General features: G+C 39.1%; 1 protein-coding gene across 1 annotated transcript in view; it reads left to right on the top strand.

Moving 5' to 3' along the window:
• The window catches only part of Myo3a (myosin IIIA), a 186,232-nt gene that overhangs the window by 99,723 nt on the left and 64,995 nt on the right, over window positions 1-21,514 (top strand). The window contains exons 15-17 of the mRNA XM_013515344.1: window positions 2,405-2,607; window positions 10,623-10,721; window positions 10,809-10,923. Coding sequence (XP_013370798.1) covers window positions 2,405-2,607; window positions 10,623-10,721; window positions 10,809-10,923 — 417 coding nt within the window. The remainder of the gene's footprint in view (window positions 1-2,404; window positions 2,608-10,622; window positions 10,722-10,808; window positions 10,924-21,514) is intronic.

Here is a 21,514-nt window from a genome sequence, read left to right as displayed (position 1 = left end):
GTATACAACTTAATCTTATGAAAATATTATTGTGATCTACACAGTTACAATTAGACCCATGACAAAATTTTGCCAACACTGTGACTACATGAATTTTACATGGGGTGCAGGTGAGATCTAATCTCTATAAAAAGAGAAGCCTGCACAGTTCAAATCAACCCTGCAGTTGAGCCTAATTTGTATTCAAAATGATAAGTAGAAAGAATTTCATGTTCCTATTAAAAAGCAGTTGACTAGTTTAATATTTTTTATCAGGTATGTTGATATGGAGTAAAAATATGCTCTGTTCAGTGTATTAATGACCTCTGCTCTCAGGACCTATGGTCCTTGTGACTGAAAGAGCTAGTGGAGATCAGAAAGAAGCTGCAACCTTGGGGCCTCATCTTAATCCCGCCCCATACCCTTACCCGTCAGCCCCACTTTCCTTGTGTCTAGGATACATACTCTAAAAGGTTTTAAGGACAGTGAAATAAGGTGAAATACAAGCAGGCTGCTAGTGAGGCACAGCACACTGCCCTGGTGTGCAGTTGCTGAGCACCTGAATTAATCTCCTCAAGGGCCATAAGCAAAGGCTCTGCTCTGCTGTCTTGATTTGTGGGCAGATAGAGGTTCTCATCAATAATGAATTAAATTGGTGTGTATATTGTTTTGTAGATGTCACCAAACTTGTGAACTTGCCTCTTCATCTTGTCCTAGATCTAAAAATGTAATTCAATTGTGTGTACCCATACGGAGAACCCTTCTCTTATCAGGTCTTATCTTGTTTTCACTTATCTCCTTGATGAAAGATTTGCCCTATGCAAAACTTGGATGTCTGGTAGAACTTAACTTTGGAATATGTGTCCCTCCAATCTTTATTATTTAATACAGGTTAATGATGATGTTATTCTACCTTTTGCACGGCTGCAAGACCAGTACAAAACATTTTTTAATAAAAATTGTGTTAAAATGTATGTGACTAGTACATTTTACTAATGTATTTTTATTAGTACATGTTCGCAGTACACAATGATTTCATTTACTGTGAGGAGTTTGTATGTGTACATAGCACATCTTAATTATTTGCCCCTTCCTCTCCCACCGCTCCTTTCTCCCTCCAACTCTTAACCCCCTTCCCACTTGAAATAGCTCCATTTCCATTATTTTCTTTGATTCTCTTTTTAAAATTTTTCCATTCCTTCCCTCACTGCTCTATCTCTTGTTCTCCTCCCCATTTGAAAAAATCTCTTTATTATTATCAATCTTTTATTTTGCTCTTTACTTATGGTTGAGGTTTCTCATGTAGGAGAAAGCATGTAATATTTAAACTTATGTGTCTGATTTATTTCATTTAATATATGGTCTCAAGAGGCATCCATTTACCTATACATGCCTCAAGCCTATCCTTCTTTATGGCAGGGTAGAACTCCACTGCAACACAAAGCATTTTTAAACAGCCAAGTTTGTACTGATATTCACTACTGTCCTTTTTCACCCCTCCTTGCCTCTTTTAGAATACTCCCAACGTCCTCACCCAGCCTTAAAACTTCACTGTGACTGCTCCTTTGGGCCCCTCGAATTCTGGTGTAGTCTGTTTCCCAGAACTAGGTACTGCTCTGCTTCCTCATCTTACAAAACGTCTATTTCTTTAACATACCTGACTTCCTTGAGGTATTAAGGTATAACACTGATCATAATCTCCTTGTGCTAATTTCTGCCAAGATGTAAGTGACTGATACCTCCTAAACTGTGTAAAGGGGTAGTGACGTGGACATATCTTTCTAAAAGTGGATTGCTATGAGTCCAAATAAATTTCTCCTTGGTGAGATTTTAGGCAAAATGGCAAAAAAGAAAAATAACACTTGTTTGAGAGTCAAAGTTTAAGGGAAAGAGTAAGATAAAATAGCAGGACAGCAAGGCGGGCTGCTGGCCTTGGTTAGCATTCCACTCTCCCCTTTGAATTTCTTCACTGCTCTTATAGTTCACAGTTTGCTGTGCTCCACTCAGAATTCACAGATCATCTTTACTCTTAGTCTCAGGGTCAACAGCTGCGGTGGAAGCAAGGGAAGTGATTCTGGCTTTGGGGGAGGTTTGGATGGGGCCAGATTGGGCAAGTGGAAATAATAACAAAGCGAAAGGTGCATCCCAGAATGCACAGATTGTTTATAATTTTTGTCTGTAAATCATGCCCTAACCAGGACTGTACTTACAAAGAAAATATAAATTATCTCTTTGTCCTATTTTTAAGAAATTAGGTGAGTGAATACATAGATAGGTGGGGGAACATAGTCCAAGTTGTAACATCTGGTAATCTATCCAGAAGATGTTCTCATGTCTGTGTCTACATAAAGTGCTTATAAAGAAGTGACAACTTACTATAGACAAAATTTCTTACCTTTTTTATATCTTGACATCATCTTCCTAGGCTAATAACAGAACCCTACAAGAGAAGATTTTACAAGTGAACAATTTGGTAGAAGCATTTGGCAATGCTTGCACTATTATAAATGACAATTCCAGCCGATTTGGAAAATACTTAGAAATGAAATTTACCTCTTCTGGAGCTGTAGCGGGTGCACAAATCTCTGAATATCTTCTGGAGAAATCTCGGGTTGTCCACCAAGCTGTGTAAGTGCACGTTCTGTTATCCCCTGTTTTCTGGGAAATATCAGCAAAGAGTACTTCCATCTTAGTAGGAAGAGGTCTTTCTCATTTAACAAAATGTTGTTAATAACTTAATTCATACTTCATACTTGGCACTTAGTACTGGAAGCAAAGAGGCCCCTCACCATTGTCTTACTCTCACACATGTTTTACTGAGTAGTAAAATGAACAAATAACCCAAAATTATGCTGCCAGACAAAAAACTAACAGAGGTACTAACACAGTAAATAAGAACAAGCCCTGAAATAGGAAAGGATATATTTCTCCACGTGAAATCAATGTGAAATTTAATTAGAAATAACTGAGTCTGTTTTTCTTTTTAAGCATGCTGTATATAAACAGAGCTTTGTATTAATTCCATTCTTCATATATTTACAAGGCAGGGACCAAGTGAGAGATTCAGGAATGGGCTCTGTTGTATTACTGGCTGATTTAAACTGCCATTGCATTCTATATTGTTTTCATATTGGATTAAGTTCCTTAAATGTCTTAAGCACTTCACCCCTGAGGCGGAACACCTGACATCTGCAAGTGAAGGAGAGGTTTATTCAGGCTCACAGTTATGGTCCTCGGTCAACTGGCTCCAAGGCAGAAACAAGATGACAGAGGGACATATAGTGGAAGAAAGCTCCTTACATCATGGTGGTCAGGAAGTAGATACAGAGAGACAGGAGGAGGGTAGCAGGGAGATACACTCATTCTGGTCATGCCCAGTAAACCACCTCCCCTGGTCAGGCACATTCACCTATGGAGTCATCAGTGAATTAATCCCCTGTATAGCACCCCATGATCCAATCACCCTTCCAAAGCCCCACCACCTAGTGTTTAAGAGTTCATGGGATATTTTAGATCTACACTATAACAGGTAGCTTGCAGCTGAGTGACAATTCTCCTCTTTTATATAATGACTCCAAAGCATCTTTAATTATTCTTATGAGGAAACTAGTTACACTTTTGATTTGTACCCCAGTGGTTATATTATTTTTGAGCATGGCAAATTAGAATTTTCCATTTTTTCACATTGGTTTCTTTATCATAGTAAAATTTCATGTTAAATTCACAAGAAGATAAGCTATTGTTATATATTAGTATATTATTACTTAATACAAGTGCCTTCAAATCTGCTAACATTTAATTTATGAGTAAATAGTGAATATGGGGCTGGGAGTGTCCTTCATTGGTAAAGTATGTGAATAGCATCCACAAGGCCCCACGTTCAATCCCCAGCTCAAAACAAACAATATCATGACTGCAAATTGCCTGGATTCCAGCTCTTGAGCACAGCACCGTGTGGATAGTTACCATTCAGCCTTCAAATAAAAGTACGTAAGAAATCAGTATTAGGCAAGTAGGGTTTTGACATATGGCTTCAGGATTCATTAGTTTCCTTTGGGTAAGATACTTCAACTTTAAAGACCTGTACAGGGTCTTAACTCTGCAGCTTACAATATGTATGTGATTTGTAGCAGTTTACTTAACTTCACTACACCTCAATTTTTTATCTTAAAATGGAAAAAGTATTAATACTTACCTACCAATATGGTAATACCTGTAGTACAGTATTTAACACAATGAATAGCAGATTCCGTTAAGCTTAAGCCATTAGTAGGAGCAGTGTTGATAGTTGTGAAGATTAGAAATGACATCTGGCATGACACAGACCTGGAACACTGAAGATGTTTAGTAAATGACAACCATATTTATTGTGTGTGCCCAGTGCCCAGAGCATGGGTAACACTCAGTGCCTTTGCCACCCATACCTAGACAGACCTTGGAGTCTTATGCAGACATGGAGGCTTAAACTGGCTCTCCCAGCTGTCTCTTCTACTCTTCTCATAACTGTGTGAGCCCCTCCTTCAGGCCTTTGGGAGAGAACTCCTTAGGAGTGACCTACTGATGTTTAGGTGGAGTCACCAGGCTTCGCAATATGCAGGGGCGTCATGCACGGTGTGTGGCATGGAGTGAGGTAGCATGTGTCAGGTGCCCTTTGCAGTTATACACTGAGGCCATAGAAATAAACTCTTCATGATTATTGAAAAATTGCAGGGCACGGCCTAAGAAAGACCACAATTAAGATTATACTTATGGCATGCTCTGAATTAAGTAAGCTTTTTTCCTAAGACGGACTAAGAAGTTGTTTTAGCTTTATTACCCTGTTTACTGGAGAAAAGCTGTCCAACTCCCAAACTGACAATAAGATTAAAATACAAATCAAATATTATTTGAGCCTAGCAACCTAGCAGTTGTCAATAAAACAAAATTTTCACTTTTCTATTTTTCTTTCACTTAATATGAATCACATTTTATATGCCAGAGGAGCTTTTTATGACCTTTGAAAAGGAAAATACCAAAGATATAGTAGACATATTATTATAGGTATTTCTAACTATAAATTCAAATAGACTGTATCAATCAGTTATTATAAAGGAAGATCTAGTTCAAAGGTTTGAAGTGAAAAACCTATTTGCAAATGTAGAACGGACATCAAAGAATAAAGAGCAAATGGTGAGATTCCCATGGGCTAACAAGGGTGGGAAATAATGTGGGAGAAAGCACACCACAGGGCCTGCAGCTACAGGGCAGGAGCTGCCCTAGGGCTGTTCCCTTAGAGGAAACCAGCCGTGGCATGGGGACAGTATGGGGATGGGCACTCTCACGCTGTCCTCTCCCCACACAAGTATCCTCTCTGTGCTTCCTGTTGGCTGGAACCAGTGGAAGCCAGAGAAGGGAGCTGCAGTACTGCAGTCTCAGAGGTCAGTCTTTGGGGGTCCCAGAGCACAACAGAGAAGAATGCATGGGGAGGAAGAAAGAACCAGATCAGACACATTTTAAAAACTGAACTTACAGGGGCTGGGGATTTAGCTCAGCAGCACAGCGCATGCCTGGCAAGTGCAACGTCGTGAGTTCGATTCCCGGTACCAGAAAAAAAAAAAAAAAAACCAAAAGAAAAAAAGTGAACTTACACATTCTTTTAAGAGAACTGGCTCTTTTCTTTCTCCTCTGCCATGTCATCACACCCTAGTCTCTGATTACATTTATTGTTTAACTGTCTCACGATGACACTCTTGGAAACTTGTGACTTGAGTCCTGTTCTAAGTATAGATGGTTTTAAAGATGAGCACAGAGGCTACCTAAATTCAAGGAGAAATGAGCATATGAAGATCTTGCTGGGTAATTCTCATAAAATAAATTACAGCTGTTTCTGCTCCTGTCCTTCCCATTATGACGGTGTAGTTCAGCAAGCACTGATTGCTTTCCTCTCCCTCACCAGCCCTTTACTGGACTCCTGAGGAGTTATAAACCTAGTGGCAGCATGGTGCTGCCTGCAGTGGAAGGAGGGAAAACATATTTATGGAGCATGTGCTCCATGTCAGGCACTGTGCAAAGCACCTTACAGCCTTTAGGTCTTATAATTCTTGCAGTCAGAGGGCGGGGTTATTGTCTCTTTTATCCATGGTGAAAGAGATTGAGAGAATTTTAGTAAGTTGCCTAATGTCAAAAAGCTAGGAAGTCACTGAGTAGGAGCTTGAACCCTTGTCTGTCTGAGTTTGAAGCCCAGCTTTTATTCATTTGTTCATTCATCTATCCATTTGGCAAATGTTTATCGAGTGTCCACTAGATCTGTGTGGATCCTTGTGGTTTCCTAAGGGCAGTGTATACTTACTTACCGGTCATTCCTTGATCTCCAGTCTCTCAGGAGAGTAGGGAATGAGTTCAGCTGCTACGAGTGAGGAGCAGGTAGGTGGCAAGGAGGGCTATTGAGGAGACTGGCTGTCTAGGAGGAAGGAAGTATAGTTGAAAAAAAACTAAAAGCATTGTTTTATGAACACCCTGTGGGATCTCAAGAAGGCACAGCTTCATTACTAACTTTCCATGCTTTCTTGCACCACTCTGTCAAGAATTCAAAGGTAGGTGAAGCCACACCCTTCTGAGGACTTTGCCCCCGGATTTAGAGGCTGTGGTGCATAGGTCATCCTCAGGGTCCTACACAGATGAACACTGTGAGTCTACCCTCAGGCTATTCCTGCAAGTCTCCAAAGAAGTGGTAGAGGATTCACAAGTAGAAGTGGAGCCAGAGTCAAAGAAACACGATTGGGAAGAGTGCTAAGACCCTCAGTTTCTCCCCAGACACTTCTGACATGGTAACCCCTGGTCACACTGTGTGTGAGATGCTGTGTGGCTCCTATCTTCTTAAGAGCAGCTTGGAAGTGGTTTGGGCAGGACATGAGATGAGTAATCTTGGAGGTGGCTTCTTTTCCATTGCTGTAACCTTCTGATTGTTGTTTTTTTTTAATGAAGGTCAGTTTATTTCCAATAGTATCTCCAGGTCTTGTCAAATTATAATTCTTGGTAAATGTAAACTGATAATTAAAGAGAAATCCACTGATTTTGTGTGTTTACACTCATGAGTCACTTCAGTAATTGCACATTGCATCACTTAAGAGTTAAAGATGTGATTCATGGAGCAATCAATGTGATTTCATTGGAACAAAGCAAACTAAATTATACGCTGTGCTAATCTTAGAGAAACTTCATTATTTTGTGATGAGAAAAGACGAGACCCAAACTAAACTTTTAGTTTTGTTCTAACTTTGCCCATGAATGGTGTGAGCATTTGTTGAAATCTCACTAGTGATTGCCTGGGGATTTGGGGATGCAAATCTTCTTTTTCTTTATTTTAAAGATAAAAGAACAAAAACATATTAACAAACACATACATTTACAAAATAACACAAAACAATACAAGTAAAACAGAATTTCAGGCAAGGTGATAGGAAATTAACAATGGTTGTTGTATTACATATTGATATCTTCAAGTTGGATATTCAGATAAACAAATGTAGACGTGTAATATTGATCAAATGGTTAAACATTAACTGTTCCTTTCAATAGAGCAATAAAAGTCAGTAGTACAACTATGTTAGCTGTCCTGTGTATACATATATACATATTTCCCCTTCTTTTCTCTTTTCTCTCATTCCATTTGTTCTCTCCTTTTGAGCAGTTTCCTTTTGTTTCACAATATCTGTTGTACCTCCTAGATTTTATTCACTCTTTCAGGTTCTTAAACTAGTGAGACAATACAGTGTTACAGTATACATGCGAGTCTGATTTATTTCACTTACGAGTATGTTCTCTAGTTGTGTCCATGTACCTATAAAAGCCTCAAGTTTATCTTTCTTTACAGCTGAGTAATATTCCAGTATATAAAAATACCACACCTTTTTTATTTATTCTTCAATTGCAAATCTGACCTATTCTAAGGAAGGATGTGCCTGCTGTTGGCATGCCCATGGACTACCCCTTCCTGAAACCATCTCTTATTTTCTCCATGAGCAGATTCTCCTAATTCTTCTCCCAGCACACTGGGACGTTTTCTCCTCTGGCTTAGGCTCATCTGTTCATTTCTAAAATGTGTATTTACCAAGATTTGTTCTAGACATTTTCCTCTTTTCTCCCTTTACTTTTTCACTTTGCAAGTTCTTCCTACATCATAACCTCAACAGATAGCTCTGTATAATTGACACCCAAAAGATACACTTCTTTCTCTCTCCTAAGTTCACATTTCCCATCTACTGAAATGTCCTGCTGCTCTCAGATTCAGTTGAATTCATCCCCAAACCTGTGTCTTTTCATAGTTCCTCTCTTTTTGAGCTGTCCTCCTATGGCTGTGGAAAATCTAAGTCTCTTCATTATCTGGGCCTAAATACCTGTGAAGTTGTATTGACTTCAACTCTGTGATCATTTTCTCCTTTCCTCTGCTTTCTCTACCTCTGAGACTATGTCACCTCAAGCTTGTTCCTCTGATCTGACATTTGAAAAACTTAGATTTCATGGGCATCTAAACATTTTTTCAGGCTTAGTGATATTATGTTCTCCCAAGGGAAAATCTCACCCAAAATATGTACTAATCAATACTAATTACTTTTCTCTTTCAGATACTAACATGGAAGAGTAGAGATCTGCATTTTTCACTTTACTAAGTTCTGCTCTTTCACATTAAGTGTTTTTACTTGTTAACTGTCAGGAAAGACCAAATGGGGTATCTAAAATAATTATTGGCACAGCACCAATATCAAACCTTTAATCACATTATTTTAAACCTACATTAATAGTGTGTAAGAGTCCTGAATGAGCAGATGTGAAAGTTCTTCTTGTAACAATTTTTGACAGAATATTGGGCTAAAACTAAAGATTGCAAAATAGTAAACCAACAGATATTCCAAAACTCCAAGTATCCATTATTGCATCATTGAAAAAGTAAATATATATGGATATGTTTAAATAACCACTGAAGAAAGCTTTTGTATATTGTAAGAATAAATAGCTTCTGAAGAAAGTAAAGGTAAAATTTCTACCTCTCTTAAGATTATTGTGCATAATATGCAGGGGGAGAAGATCTAGGCAAGTTTTAAAGTCCCTTATAATCTTTTAAGAAAAATAGTATAAAATTATGCATACCATAAAGTATTCTTTTTTCTGTTTCATAATTTCATGTGGAAAAGCTTCAAAAGTCTTCCTTGGAATACAAAATATTGACTTAATAACAGTAACTCTTTTTTGAAAATATTTAATTGTCCCCAGTATCACTATCACTGATACAGGCTGTGAAGGAAGTGAGGGAAGGGAACAAGAGGGGTGACAAGCTGCCCTGGAATTTCCATGTTGAGGGTGCAGAAGGAAGGGAACCCCAAGAACAGCTGAGGCCACTGTCAAGGGGGCAGGGAGGCTAGCACCCGCAGTGGCAACATAGGATCTCATGACTCAGCCCCTGTGGTCATATCTAGAATTCAGGATGAGTACAGGTTTCCTCCTAATTAAAAGAAAGGCAACAATAGAAAGAAATGAAGACATCAAAGCTATAGAGTTCAAGGCATTATAATTAGTTTAATTCCAAAACACTGTACCCCACTTCCAGGCCCAACAGCAGCCTGGTGATAATGGCAGGAGTAGACACATGAGGATTTAGACCACCCGAAAACCAGAGGAGGGCCCGTGGGAAGCAGAGAAAGAGAATGCCACCACAGAGATGCAGACCCCTGGGCCTCCCAGATGGCCACCAGGGTTAGGCAGAGGGAAAGTGAAGCAGAGCAGAAGGGATGATGATGACCGAGCAGCTCTGAAGCAGGAGGATCTGCTGCTCTATTTCAGCAGAGAACCTGCATACGCGATCTGTCCTGGGAACCCATCAGACAGAAAGGAAGATAGGAGGGAAGGCAGACACAGAGTCAGTGAGATATTAGAGACTCACCTCACTGTGATCTCGGCTCCCTATCTGTATCATTCCAGCACTGGGAAATTGCTCTTTATACTTAGAGCCCTAAGGTCCTGGAATTTGAGCACTGTATAAAGAGATTCTAAATAAATAAATAAATAAATAAATAAATAAATTCTCCCAGAGGTGAGAAAACTGAATTTTAGAAAGACAGCCTCAAAAGAAAGTTAAAGGCATGGGCTTTGGCATCAGATAGACTTGGTTTGAATCCAGGCATATCTGTGATTTTGAGGGAGATTGATAGCTCCAAGCCTCCATTTCTTGTGAAATGGGAAAACCATGCCTGCCTTGGGGAATTTTGACAAGTAAATGAGATATGACAGCACTCGTAACCACTTGCGTGTTACCTGTTTATACTATGTATTCGTTTTTCTGTCTGTCCACTCTAAGAAGTTAGAGGTTTTTTGTTGTTTTGGTTTTTTTACAGTGTTGCTGCTGATATATTTCCATTGCCTAGGACAATTCTGAAAGGCACAAACATGTGTTGAATGATTTCGCTTCATGTGCTTATCATGGTGTCTGTAATTTAAGAAAGGTGATTTTTTAACACCATGACAGCAGCAAGCATAGAACACCAAAATGCAGTGCTCAGGGAGACCACACAGACACTCACAGTTGATTTTGTCCTAGTAACTGTATTGCCAAGCAATTTTAACAATTAATAAGTATTCCTAGTAATCACTAATAACATCTTATCTTTCAGTGGAGAAAAAAACTTTCATATTTTTTACTACATTTATGCTGGCTTAGCTGAAAAGAAGAAACTAGCCCTTTACAAGTTGCCTGAAAATAAACCTCCCAGGTAATTGACCAGATTGTATGAGCACAAATAATATTTTCCATCCCCACTTAATTTTAGCTTTTATACTTCTTTTTGTACTTTTTTCAGGTATCTACAAAACGATCACCTCAGAACAGTCCAGGATATGACGAATAATAGTTTTTATAAATCCCAGTATGAATTAATTGAGCAATGTTTCAAAGTCATAGGCTTTACAATGGAGGTAAGCACAAAGACATCTATCTGAACCTCTTTAGGAAGTATCTTCTTGTCACTGCTCATGGTAGGAGTTAGCACTAATTGAGTGATTAATATATGGGCTATTTGGAGGGGATTATTTGAATTTTTCTAAGAAGTCATCTTCAAATTTGATGTCACAGATTTGCTTGAATTTTCTTATAGTACTTTGAATTTATCCTGTATTTCTGACCTTGCTTCTTTCTCATTCTAAATATATATATATGTATCTATTTCTCCTTGCTCTCTCTTCTATCATTAACTGGGCCTACAAGGAGTTTTTAATCTTTAGAAAAAAATAGTTGGATGTATTTACAGATCCTATACTTTTCATTATCTGTATTATTGATTTTCTTTTTTTATATTTTTATTAATTTAGTCACTTGGTTTCTTCTGTTCTTTTTCTTAAGGAGAATATTCGATTCCTCTATTTATTTTTTTGATTTAGTAATGAACACATTAAGACAATAAATTATTTCTGAGTAATAAAAATTTTCTCCTGCACTATAGTTTATATTTCTCTAATTTTGATACCAAAGTATCTTATTTAATAGAAACTCCCAAAAGCTGTTAGAGAAGCTTTCAAGCTCTGCTCTTAGCAGTTTACTGTTCACTGTGTTGACTCAGATCCTGTGATAAAACACCTCACTCTGAATGTGAATCGGGCTTTTAAATAAGCCCTTATAGGAAAGTAATGTGCAGTCCATTGAATTTTCAGTTAATTTTCTTAAATAACCCTCCTGCAGCTTTAAACAGTAAATGTGTCTGAGAAATTTACTGACACTGCTTGGGTTATCAGATCTCTACTAAGAATTTAAGCTAAAAGAAAATACCTAATTCATCTGAAAATATCTAGAAAATTTAATTAGTAAGATACAAAATGGAGAGATGCCAGGAGAAGTGAAATTTTACAAAATTTGCTCAAATTATTCTCAATTATTGAATGTGATCATTTTGTGGCCTGCTCGTAGGGCACTGCTCACTCTGTTCATCAGCTCTCTGTCACTATAATAAAATCCTTGAGATGATGAACTTACACAGAGAACAGGTTTCTTCTGGATCACAGTTTTTATGACTGCAGTCCACAGATGGCTTGCCCCTTTGCTTTGTGCCTTGTGGCAAGGCAGCACATCATACAGGACGTGTGTGGCAGAGCAAAACCAGTTACATCACAAGCCAGGGAGCAAAGAGAGACAGAAGGGACAGGTTCCCATGCCCCAGGGACCTACAGATCTCTTACCGGGCCCTCCTTCCAAATATTCTACCACGTCCCAGCCTGCCAGCCTGAGGACCATATCTTTAACACATGAACCTTTGAGGGACATTTAAAATCCAAATTACAGCAATTTCCTTCTAACATAGGAGGTTGTCAATAACCTTTGGCTCCGTGACCCGTTCGTTTACTAGGATTAGGTGTACGTGTTCTTGGCATTGGCATAGAGCAAAGCTTGCTGCTGAGACCATTCTCTCCTGCTCTGCTCTTCTGCTTTTATAGCTCTGGTGACAAGGCACGTACACACACACACACACACACACACACACACACACACACACACAGAGTCCTGCCTTCTCTTTGAATGCTTTTGGCTCCATCCTGGGTGTCCTGGATGTACTCTTAGGAGAGGGTGTTCTTATGACCTCACCCATAGCAGTGAAGTGTGATCTCTGCCATCTGACCGGGACTAGAGAAGGAGGACAGTGAAAGCAGAGTGAGAAGGAAGGAACCTGAGAGGGAGCTACACCCTTCTAGGTCCGGCCTCAGCGACCACCTCTTCCCACCTCCCGACAGCACATGCACAGGCCGGGCTCACTGATGGGTACAGTCACCCATGACCCACTCCCCATCCAGAAGCCCCACCTCTGAGCACCTGAGGTTGAGGGGAAACGGTGTGCATTCTGGATCTAAACCACAACAACACGGGCACTTCTGGCTGCATCTCTGTGCCTACAGAGACAAGCTGATTTAAGCATCCAGAGTATTCTGACTGTTAACACAGAACCCATCTGAGGAGCACTGAATAAAGCAAAAGGCAGCATCTACCCCTGGTCCTAAGATCAGTACTACTAGGAGTAGCTGCTCCTTCTGGACCGTGGGCCAGCTCTGTTAGATGCCTGGTCAGCAGAAACAGGAGAAGCTTATTGGCTGTCAGGGCATCCTCCAGACAGGACAGCTGTTGTACACCAACCATAGGCTGCTCTTGTTTATAGTTCTTTTCTCTGTTTTATAATTCAGCGTTTTGTCATCAGAAAGTCTGGTCTGCTTCTTACCAGTCTACTCCCCCAGAGGTTGCTATCTCAGAAGCAAGGAATCATTTTTAATTGGTTTGTTTACTTCTAAGTTCTACAAGCTAGAGGTAGTGTCTCACTTATATTTGCCTCAACTACTTTTTCTTGCTTGGTAGAGCGATGTTTAATAACATTGAAATGAAACCAGTTTCACGGCATCTGCTGACAAATATAGTTCATTTATTTCAGCGTATGTTCCAAATGTAAACACTCAGGATGTATTGAACCTCTAACGTAGTAACTCATGGTAAAGGAGACTATAACATCTACTTCTGGCTCTGAAGCATCACCACTGCTAGATAGTTTGTGGTGACTTGTAGTCCAGTTCCTGTGACCCTCCTAGGATTTGGTGGTGTCCTATCTCAGACACAGACTATGAGACTTCAGGGGGCAAGCTGGCCTGCTCTGGGGACAGAAGTAAACCAAGTATGTGTGTATTTCCTTTCTATCCCAATCTTAAATTTTTACACCATTTTTCCAGCTTTCTTGGATCTCTCCTTTATCTGTAGCAGCTGCAAATCCATATTGGAAAGAGACGACGTTCAGTACTCAGGGAACTAGAATGATTCTCGCACCTTCCCTTCACAGTTCACTGCAGCTCCGTTGTGGTGACTCCAGTGTAATCTGTTTCTCCCCCACACCCGTCACCAATCCCATTTCTCTCACTGATATTAATAGCACCACCCTGTACATGTCCCTTTAAACATTCCCATGGTTGGCAATCCACATGTGCCTTTGTGTGTGATTCAGCACAATCTAAAAGAATGACAAACAAATCAAAATTAGAAATTCTTTAAAAATGAGCCAAACTGGAAACTTTAAAACTTCTAAACCATATGATTTCCTAAGCCATATTCTTGCCATAAATGCCTAGCAGCATTTATAATAACTAGCAGTGTGACTGCCAGTGTGATGATCAGTTCATTTGGAGACCATTTCACCCCATCATTAGACCATAGCAGAGTACAGTTTTTTTCTGTGCAGAGAATCATATGTCTAAGATGAGATTTTTGTTTTCCCTGTTTAATTTTGCTTACATTCCTTTGGGTAGTCTAAAATTACAACTGAGGATCTTTTCTTTGGATTATCAGTTAGGACAGTAGGGTCAAATGATATGTATGAAATAAATTAAATATTTTGTAGGATCACACAAAGCATTGAACTTCCATGAAATACTGCCAGAATATTTTAAAAATAGTTTTTGGTCAAGATAGGAGAGATGTATATGTCACTTTTAGACACTTAATAATAATTTTTAAAAATACTTTGATATCAACTTGTTCTTTTCCCTCAAAATCATAAAACAACTTAAAGTTCTAGAGTGTCATGATTTGATCAGTATATGAACTTGAGCTGAGTAAGAAAACCAAGAAGGCAATTGGTATGATGAAAGGAATTCTGTGCTAAGGAGTCAAGATTTCTGGATGAATGTCCTTAGGACTGCCTCTTTCTGGTTGTGTGTACTTAGACCAATAAATAAACCTCTCTGGACTAAAGTTTTTATTATTGAGGGGAAGGATGATTAATTTCTGAGTCACTTCCAGCTCTCACTCTCTGTGATCTGATGACTGAAGTAGGACCATTTAATTTCACTCTAGTCTTTGCAGATTACTCATGTCATTTCATTGCTTTAAAGTTCTGTAGAATTTAACCCAAGAATAGAGAATGTAGTAGTCCTCATACACCAACAGCTGCAAGTGCTAATTGTAGTTCTTGTTTAGCCAGTTTGTGAGCTCTGATAGCATCCAGTCCCCAGCCTGCTCCTCTCCAGCCTGCTTCCTCTGCCATCCTCAGTGGGAGAACCAGCACCTGGCTCTCTCAGGACTAGACCGTGTGATGCCATATCGCTCAGGGAGGGGACCATATTGTCATGGCCCTTGGGGAACTTCACCTGCTTTGAGGTCTGGGCATTATCCTTTTCCCCACCGTCTCTCATCTAGGCTTAGTTAGGGATCAAGTGTGAGTTTAGAATCTAAGAAAGTCTGAGTGAATATCACCAAAAGGACCACATGCCTCAGATTCAGCCTACTTGGTGTGGGCTGTCTGTCACTCCTATCCCCAAAACAAAATCAGGGAAAGGGGTATCATGCCTTCTCCAGCCACAGATGTCATCTACATAGAAGAGTTAATGGGTTTTTATAAGGACACAACTTGGTGCGGTAATGTTTTGGTGTTCTTATGAGATCTAACAACTCAGCATGCAAAGTCTGAGACCAGAAGGGGAGAACATTTAAATGAAATGAAAATTCTCATGAAGATAAACAGAAACTCAGAGACACCAATTGAGGTTTGTAGACTTGTCTTATATTATCTGAGACAAATACTCGGAAGATTCTCTTTTGAAAATGAAGGAAATTTTGTATCACTTGACTGAGAGGAAAGAAATCAGTTTGATAATTATTAGTCATATTTCTTAAGTACTAACTGTGTTCCAGGCCCTGGGCTAGAAGTTAGAGATATGGATTAGTCACAGTTTCTGTCCTCAATAAGTTTATAATCTGATAGGAGAGCCGTGCTGTACACAAAATATCATTTCCATAAAATGTAGTCAATTCGATGAGGGCAAGCAGTCTGGGAGTGATTAGTAAAATTTGAAGAAGTTGTGTATGGAGAACAGAAAATAGCAGCATGCGCTGGAACTGAGGTGTGGAAATAGTGTGGAACTCTTGGGAGCGCGGGTGCCAGAAAGTGTGCAAGAGCAAGAGCTAGAAATGAAAATGGAAACACAGGCACAAGAAGATGCAGAGTCCTCTTTGTGTGCCTTGGTCAGCTGGAATTTTACCTTAAGGGAGGAGAGCCCAATGGAAGATTTTAATTGGCGACTTCAAATGACCTGATTTGCCTGCTGGACAGATCCTTCTGAGAACCCAGCAAGAGATAGGTTAGAGAGAACCAAGACAAAGGCAAGAGACTGGCTAGGAACATCATTCCAGAGGCAAGAACATGTGTGACTGTGTTTGTGAGTCTAGAGGTGACTTGATCCTGACCCAGAAACATGAAGCTAAGTGCAGGTAGTCCACCTGGTACTTGTTTCTGATGTTCAAAGAAAGCATGTCACTGCTCAGAAAGCACTATAGTCAGGACACGGTGACTTTGCCTTAACAAACCACATCTACAATGACCCTATTTCCAAATAAAATCACATTCTAAGGTTCTGGGTCTGAGGATTCAGCATGTGAAATTTGGGAGACACAGTTCAACACAGAATAGATACTATAGATTTGGGTTGCTTCATCACCTTTGATCTTACTTCTGTGTTTTGCTAGCGTTGTGAGTAGAGAATGAAAGTTCAAGACTATTTGCTGGGACAGAGAAATCAAAACTTTGTCCAGGATGTAGATCCTGCTTATTTCTATGACAGCGTTTCTCAGCCTCAGCACTACTCACATTGGGAGCCAATAATTCTTCTTTGTGAAATTTCTCCTGTGCAGTATTGGGTGTTCAATGGCGTCCTTGACCCCTATGCACTAGATCCCAGTAGCATCCCCTTCCCATTTGTGATAACCCACAGTGTCTCCAGACATTGCCACATAGTCCATGGGAGCAGAATCATCCCTTCCCACTCCAACTCTATGGTTAGGAACCACGGTCCTAGAATAACTTCATCCAAGGCACAGATCTGGGTCTCATCTCACAGCCATGCTCCCTCCTGTCAGCGGGGATGTGGCTGGTCTGCATCTGTGCAACCCAGTACATCTCGCACTGTTGACAGCACTTGAATGTGAGTGTTGCTGCCACCCAGTTTTCAATGTGGCCTCTTTGAACAATTGTTATGCACGAGTGGTTAGGTGGGATTTGACATTTGCAAAAAAACTTCTTCACTATTTGAGTGTCTCTAACCACTCCTTATGCTTTTTGATAAAAAGCCCCATTATTTTCTGCATTTCCACATTTATAGGTAATAGTTTTATACTCATTATTTTGGTACCAGCTCTATTAGAAAGTGCATATATTTTGAAATTAAATTCAACATAAAAGTGATCCAGAGCCACTGACCACTAACACACTTGAAAGTTCACAGAATCCCTTCAGAATCTACAAAAGACTCCACTGGTCTCATTTTCTTTAAAACTGCTTTTTACTCAAGTACCAGAATTCAACCCCAGGGAGTATTCTTTGAGGTGTTTTGTTGTTGTTGTTGTTGCTGCTGTTATTTTTGTGGTGTTGTTTTCAGGCTAGTATTATAATATGTTGGGAAACAATTATGATTGTGAATTATGTACTATCATTTTCTAAAACATTGGTAATGTTCTTTCCTACTTTTTAATTGCATAGAGCAGTGTTTTAGTTAGAATGTGAGCTGCAGTGGGTTCAACTGGGGGATGCTCCACTTCCTCTCCAAGAAGGTCAGACATCAAATGGTGACAAGCCATCAAAAGTAAATGGACTTTTTAATACCATTATGTTCCTTGTCCCAAAGTCACTTACAAAGAAACCTTTCGAGTGTCATCAGATATGTTCTGTTTTGTGAGAAGCCATGTGTTAGTCATGTTTCCCATAACTTTCTCACCATCCTGGCTTCCATAGTCACTGAGAGCCACTCAATCCTCCATCTCAGCGACCATCAACCATTGCCTGCTTTGTGGGAGGCAGTGGGCCCAGCACTAACTGTGACCTATAAACCAGCCACAGATCCAGAGCCTCAGAGTATCCAAGTCCTACAGCAAGTATGAAACTTTTCACACAAAGAAGGAAAAAACGTATAACAGCAAAGAAATGCCAATACATACCTGTTAGAATGGCCAGATTCTGGAAAAGAAGGAAAAAAATGGAAACAATTGTTTTGTAAATGGGGAGGGGACAAGGGGTTAAAGGGAAGTTAGGAGGATGGGGGAAAAAATCAAGTTATGTCATGGAGTGCAAATTCTCCATGATGAATGTGATCATTATATATATCTAAAATATACCAATAAAATCTGTTTGAGAAAGAAAAACATGGCCAGATTCCAAAGTGTTGACAACATTAAGTGCTAGTGCTGATGTGGAGCAACAGGAATTCTCATGCTTTGCTGATGAGATGCAGAATGGTACAGGAATTTTGGAAGACAGTTTGACAGTCTCTTACAAAACTAAACATACTCTTAACATTCAGTTCAGTTATTGTGCTCCTTGGTGGGTGCCCAAATGGGTCAAAAGTTTGTGTCTGCCCCAAAACCTACATATAGATCTGTATAGCTGCTTTACACATAACTCAAAATTTAAAAGAAACCAAGTTGTCCTTTAGGAGGTGAGTGGATAAATAAACCATGGCATAAATTCAGCACTAAAAAGAAATAAGCTACCAAACTATGAAAAGATGAGAAGGAAACTGAAATGCATGTTATTAAGTGAAACAAGCCAATCTGAGAAAGCTGCATACTGTGCTTCCAACTGTATGACATCCTGGAAAAAAGCATGGAAATAATAAAAAGATTATTTGTTGCAAAAGAGACAGAGGAAAGAACAGAGTGAAGAAGATACTAAAGTATGTAAACTATTCTGACAGTACTACCGTGGTGGATGTTTGTCTTTATAGATTTGTCAAACCTCATAGAATTACCACACCATCAGTAAACTTTAATATAAACTGTGGGCTTTAAGGGGTAATGATGTGTCAGTGCAGGTTCACTGATTGCTTGAAAAAATACCACTGTGACATAGGACATTGATGGCAGAAGAATTTTGCGTGCATGGGGATAGTAGTTATATGAGAATTCTGTATACTTTCCATTCAATTTTGATCTTAACTTAAAGCATTCTAAAAATAAAATTTATTCATATAAAAAAACTATAATAAAATATAGACCATGACAATATAGAGACATGAGCATTATAGAAAGAAGGTATGAAAAATGATCCATACTATTTGGTTCTGTGAACCATTTGGTTCTGTGGGGTTCTCAAGTGCTGAGATTATTGTTGTACTGATATATTCATTGTGTCTCATATACTGTTGATAAATAGTAAAGAGATGATGAATGAATGGATGGGTGGATGGACAGATGAATGGTCAGATGGATGAATGGTTGGTTGGTTGAGTAGTTACTGTAATACAATGGAATTTCAGAGGAAAAAGAATAATTCTTACTAAATTGCTTTACCTAATTCAATATGGAGTGGGGTGACTCTGCCCTATCCACGCAGTATAAGGTTGCTATCTGCATTTCAGAGCAGCATGATGCTCAAACACAAAGCAGAACAGAAATGTCTAGAGCAGCAGTGGAGGAGATGGGAGCCTGATAAATCTTAACAATGAAACTCTGGCTCTTTGGCAGACTAGAACCGAGCTTGTCATTAAAGACATGGCCGAAGCAGTCACTTTTCAACCAAGTACAGAGAAGCTAACACAGAGGTAGTATAGGTAGAGAAAACCGTGAATGTTTTCCAGATCCAGAGAACTTTGGAGAGTACATTCTCCTATATACCACTGTCCTCCCTCAGTGGGAAGGGATGGTGCATTCCACGAGCTGGGAGCCAGAATTCAAGCCTCACTCAAACTCCATGGAAGTTGTTAGATTGCTCCACACTCTGGGGACTTCATATGTATAAAGCAAAAGCCTTTTCATTAGCGTTGTTAACCATCACCCACAAAATTACTTTGGGCTCTTTGGTAATGATTAGGCACAGAGATGATGAATCTGTGTGCTATAAATAACTCAGCTGCTCTCAGTCAAGAAAGACTGTGCCTGTGCCTTAGATAGGCTCCAGTGAGGCCCATCATTCTAGCTGCAAGCCATCCCAAGCCAGGCCACTGTTTTTGCTGTGTTTTGAGCCTCCAGCTTCAACCCAGAGGACGTTTTAATTATAGAACATCAGGGAGAACCCCACGGCCTAGAAAGACTATATACTCATACTCAAACTGTGAAACAGGAATTAAGCATTCATTGACTTAGCAAATGATTCAATGTAATGAATCTCTAAATTCTGTCAAAAATATAACTTTGGGAGCTTTGTAATGTGTAACCAACAAACACACAAAGTTTTGAAAGAACACAGTTCTCAACAACTTACAGAAAGGTATAGTCCCGATGTAGACTACTTATAAGGCCTAAAGTTTCCTTAAGAAAAAATACAGCAAAATATCATATCCTGTATTAATTTCTCTATCTGAATGCAGTGGAAGCCCACACTGCTCACTTCATTGCAATCTATGCATATTACAGATGGTAATTCCTCACTAGGATAACTTTCTTGAAAACATGATTCACATCCTGTCTGTCAGCCTATTTATTATTCTACTTTCAAGCTGAATTCCAACTCCATTTATACCTTTCCCTCATCATTTACTGCTCTAATCCAAGATACCAATGTGTCCCACCCCATGCAGAGCCTCCAAACCTTTCATCTTGCCCCAGTTCATTCAATCCCACACCTAGACAGACTCGTCATGTTCAAATGTAACAGAATGTCACTTTGTTTTGTTTTCTTCACAGCCTTTTTATGTGTTTCTGTGAGTGTCACGTTTACCTATTTGCTTATTTTGTATTGTCTCCTTACATTCCAAACATACTAGGAAAAAGAGTCTTTTTGCTGCCTGCTACTGAATCCCTGGTAATGAGAACAGTGTCTGACATAAAATAAAGGCTTACAGGATAAATGACCAGGCAGCCTATGTACATTAATTCAAAAAAATATTTATTTCAAAATATTTATATGTTCATTGAATATATATTTCATATATTATGTATGAATAAATACTTGTAAATATCCCTGAAGAGTTTTTTTTTTTTCTCATCTCACTTTTATCTCCATGTTGAATGTTGTAGTGGATGAAATAATCACTTTATTAAGTACAGGATCTGGGCTAGAATAAAGGCAGCAACTTGAAATGATAAAGGATTTTATCTCTTTCCTGTACCTTTCTGCACCATGAACATATACTCGGAATGCCACCTAGAATTACCATAGATCCCTGGCCAAATGCCTCCAGTTCCTTCAAGAAGAATGTTCTTTACTTGGGAATTTATGTCAATGTAGTAATAACTGCTATAAACTCTAAGCTGTAGCTCATAGTAGCCTGTACTTAAACCATATATATCCTTCTGTTTGGGTGTTGGGAATCTTTTGGTTTTTCTTTTTTAACTCTCCTTTATCCACACACAAAACCTCACTTTTCAGGTAGCTTTAATATGGTAACACCCACATTAAGTTCTGAAGTCTCACATCGATAGATTTTCTTTTTTTTTTTTTTCTCTCCACATGCAATTTTTTTTTTAATTTAAAGATAAAAGGAGGGAAACATTAACAGACATACAACATTTCACAACATATCACAAGCACAATACAGACAATACAGAGTTACAAACAAAGTG

This window comes from Chinchilla lanigera, unplaced genomic scaffold (assembly GCF_000276665.1).
Source record: "Chinchilla lanigera isolate Chin_1 unplaced genomic scaffold, ChiLan1.0 scaffold00028, whole genome shotgun sequence".
NCBI lineage: Eukaryota > Metazoa > Chordata > Mammalia > Rodentia > Chinchillidae > Chinchilla > Chinchilla lanigera.
Note: the sequence above shows the minus strand (reverse complement) of the source record. Positions and strands in the feature narration are given on the sequence as shown.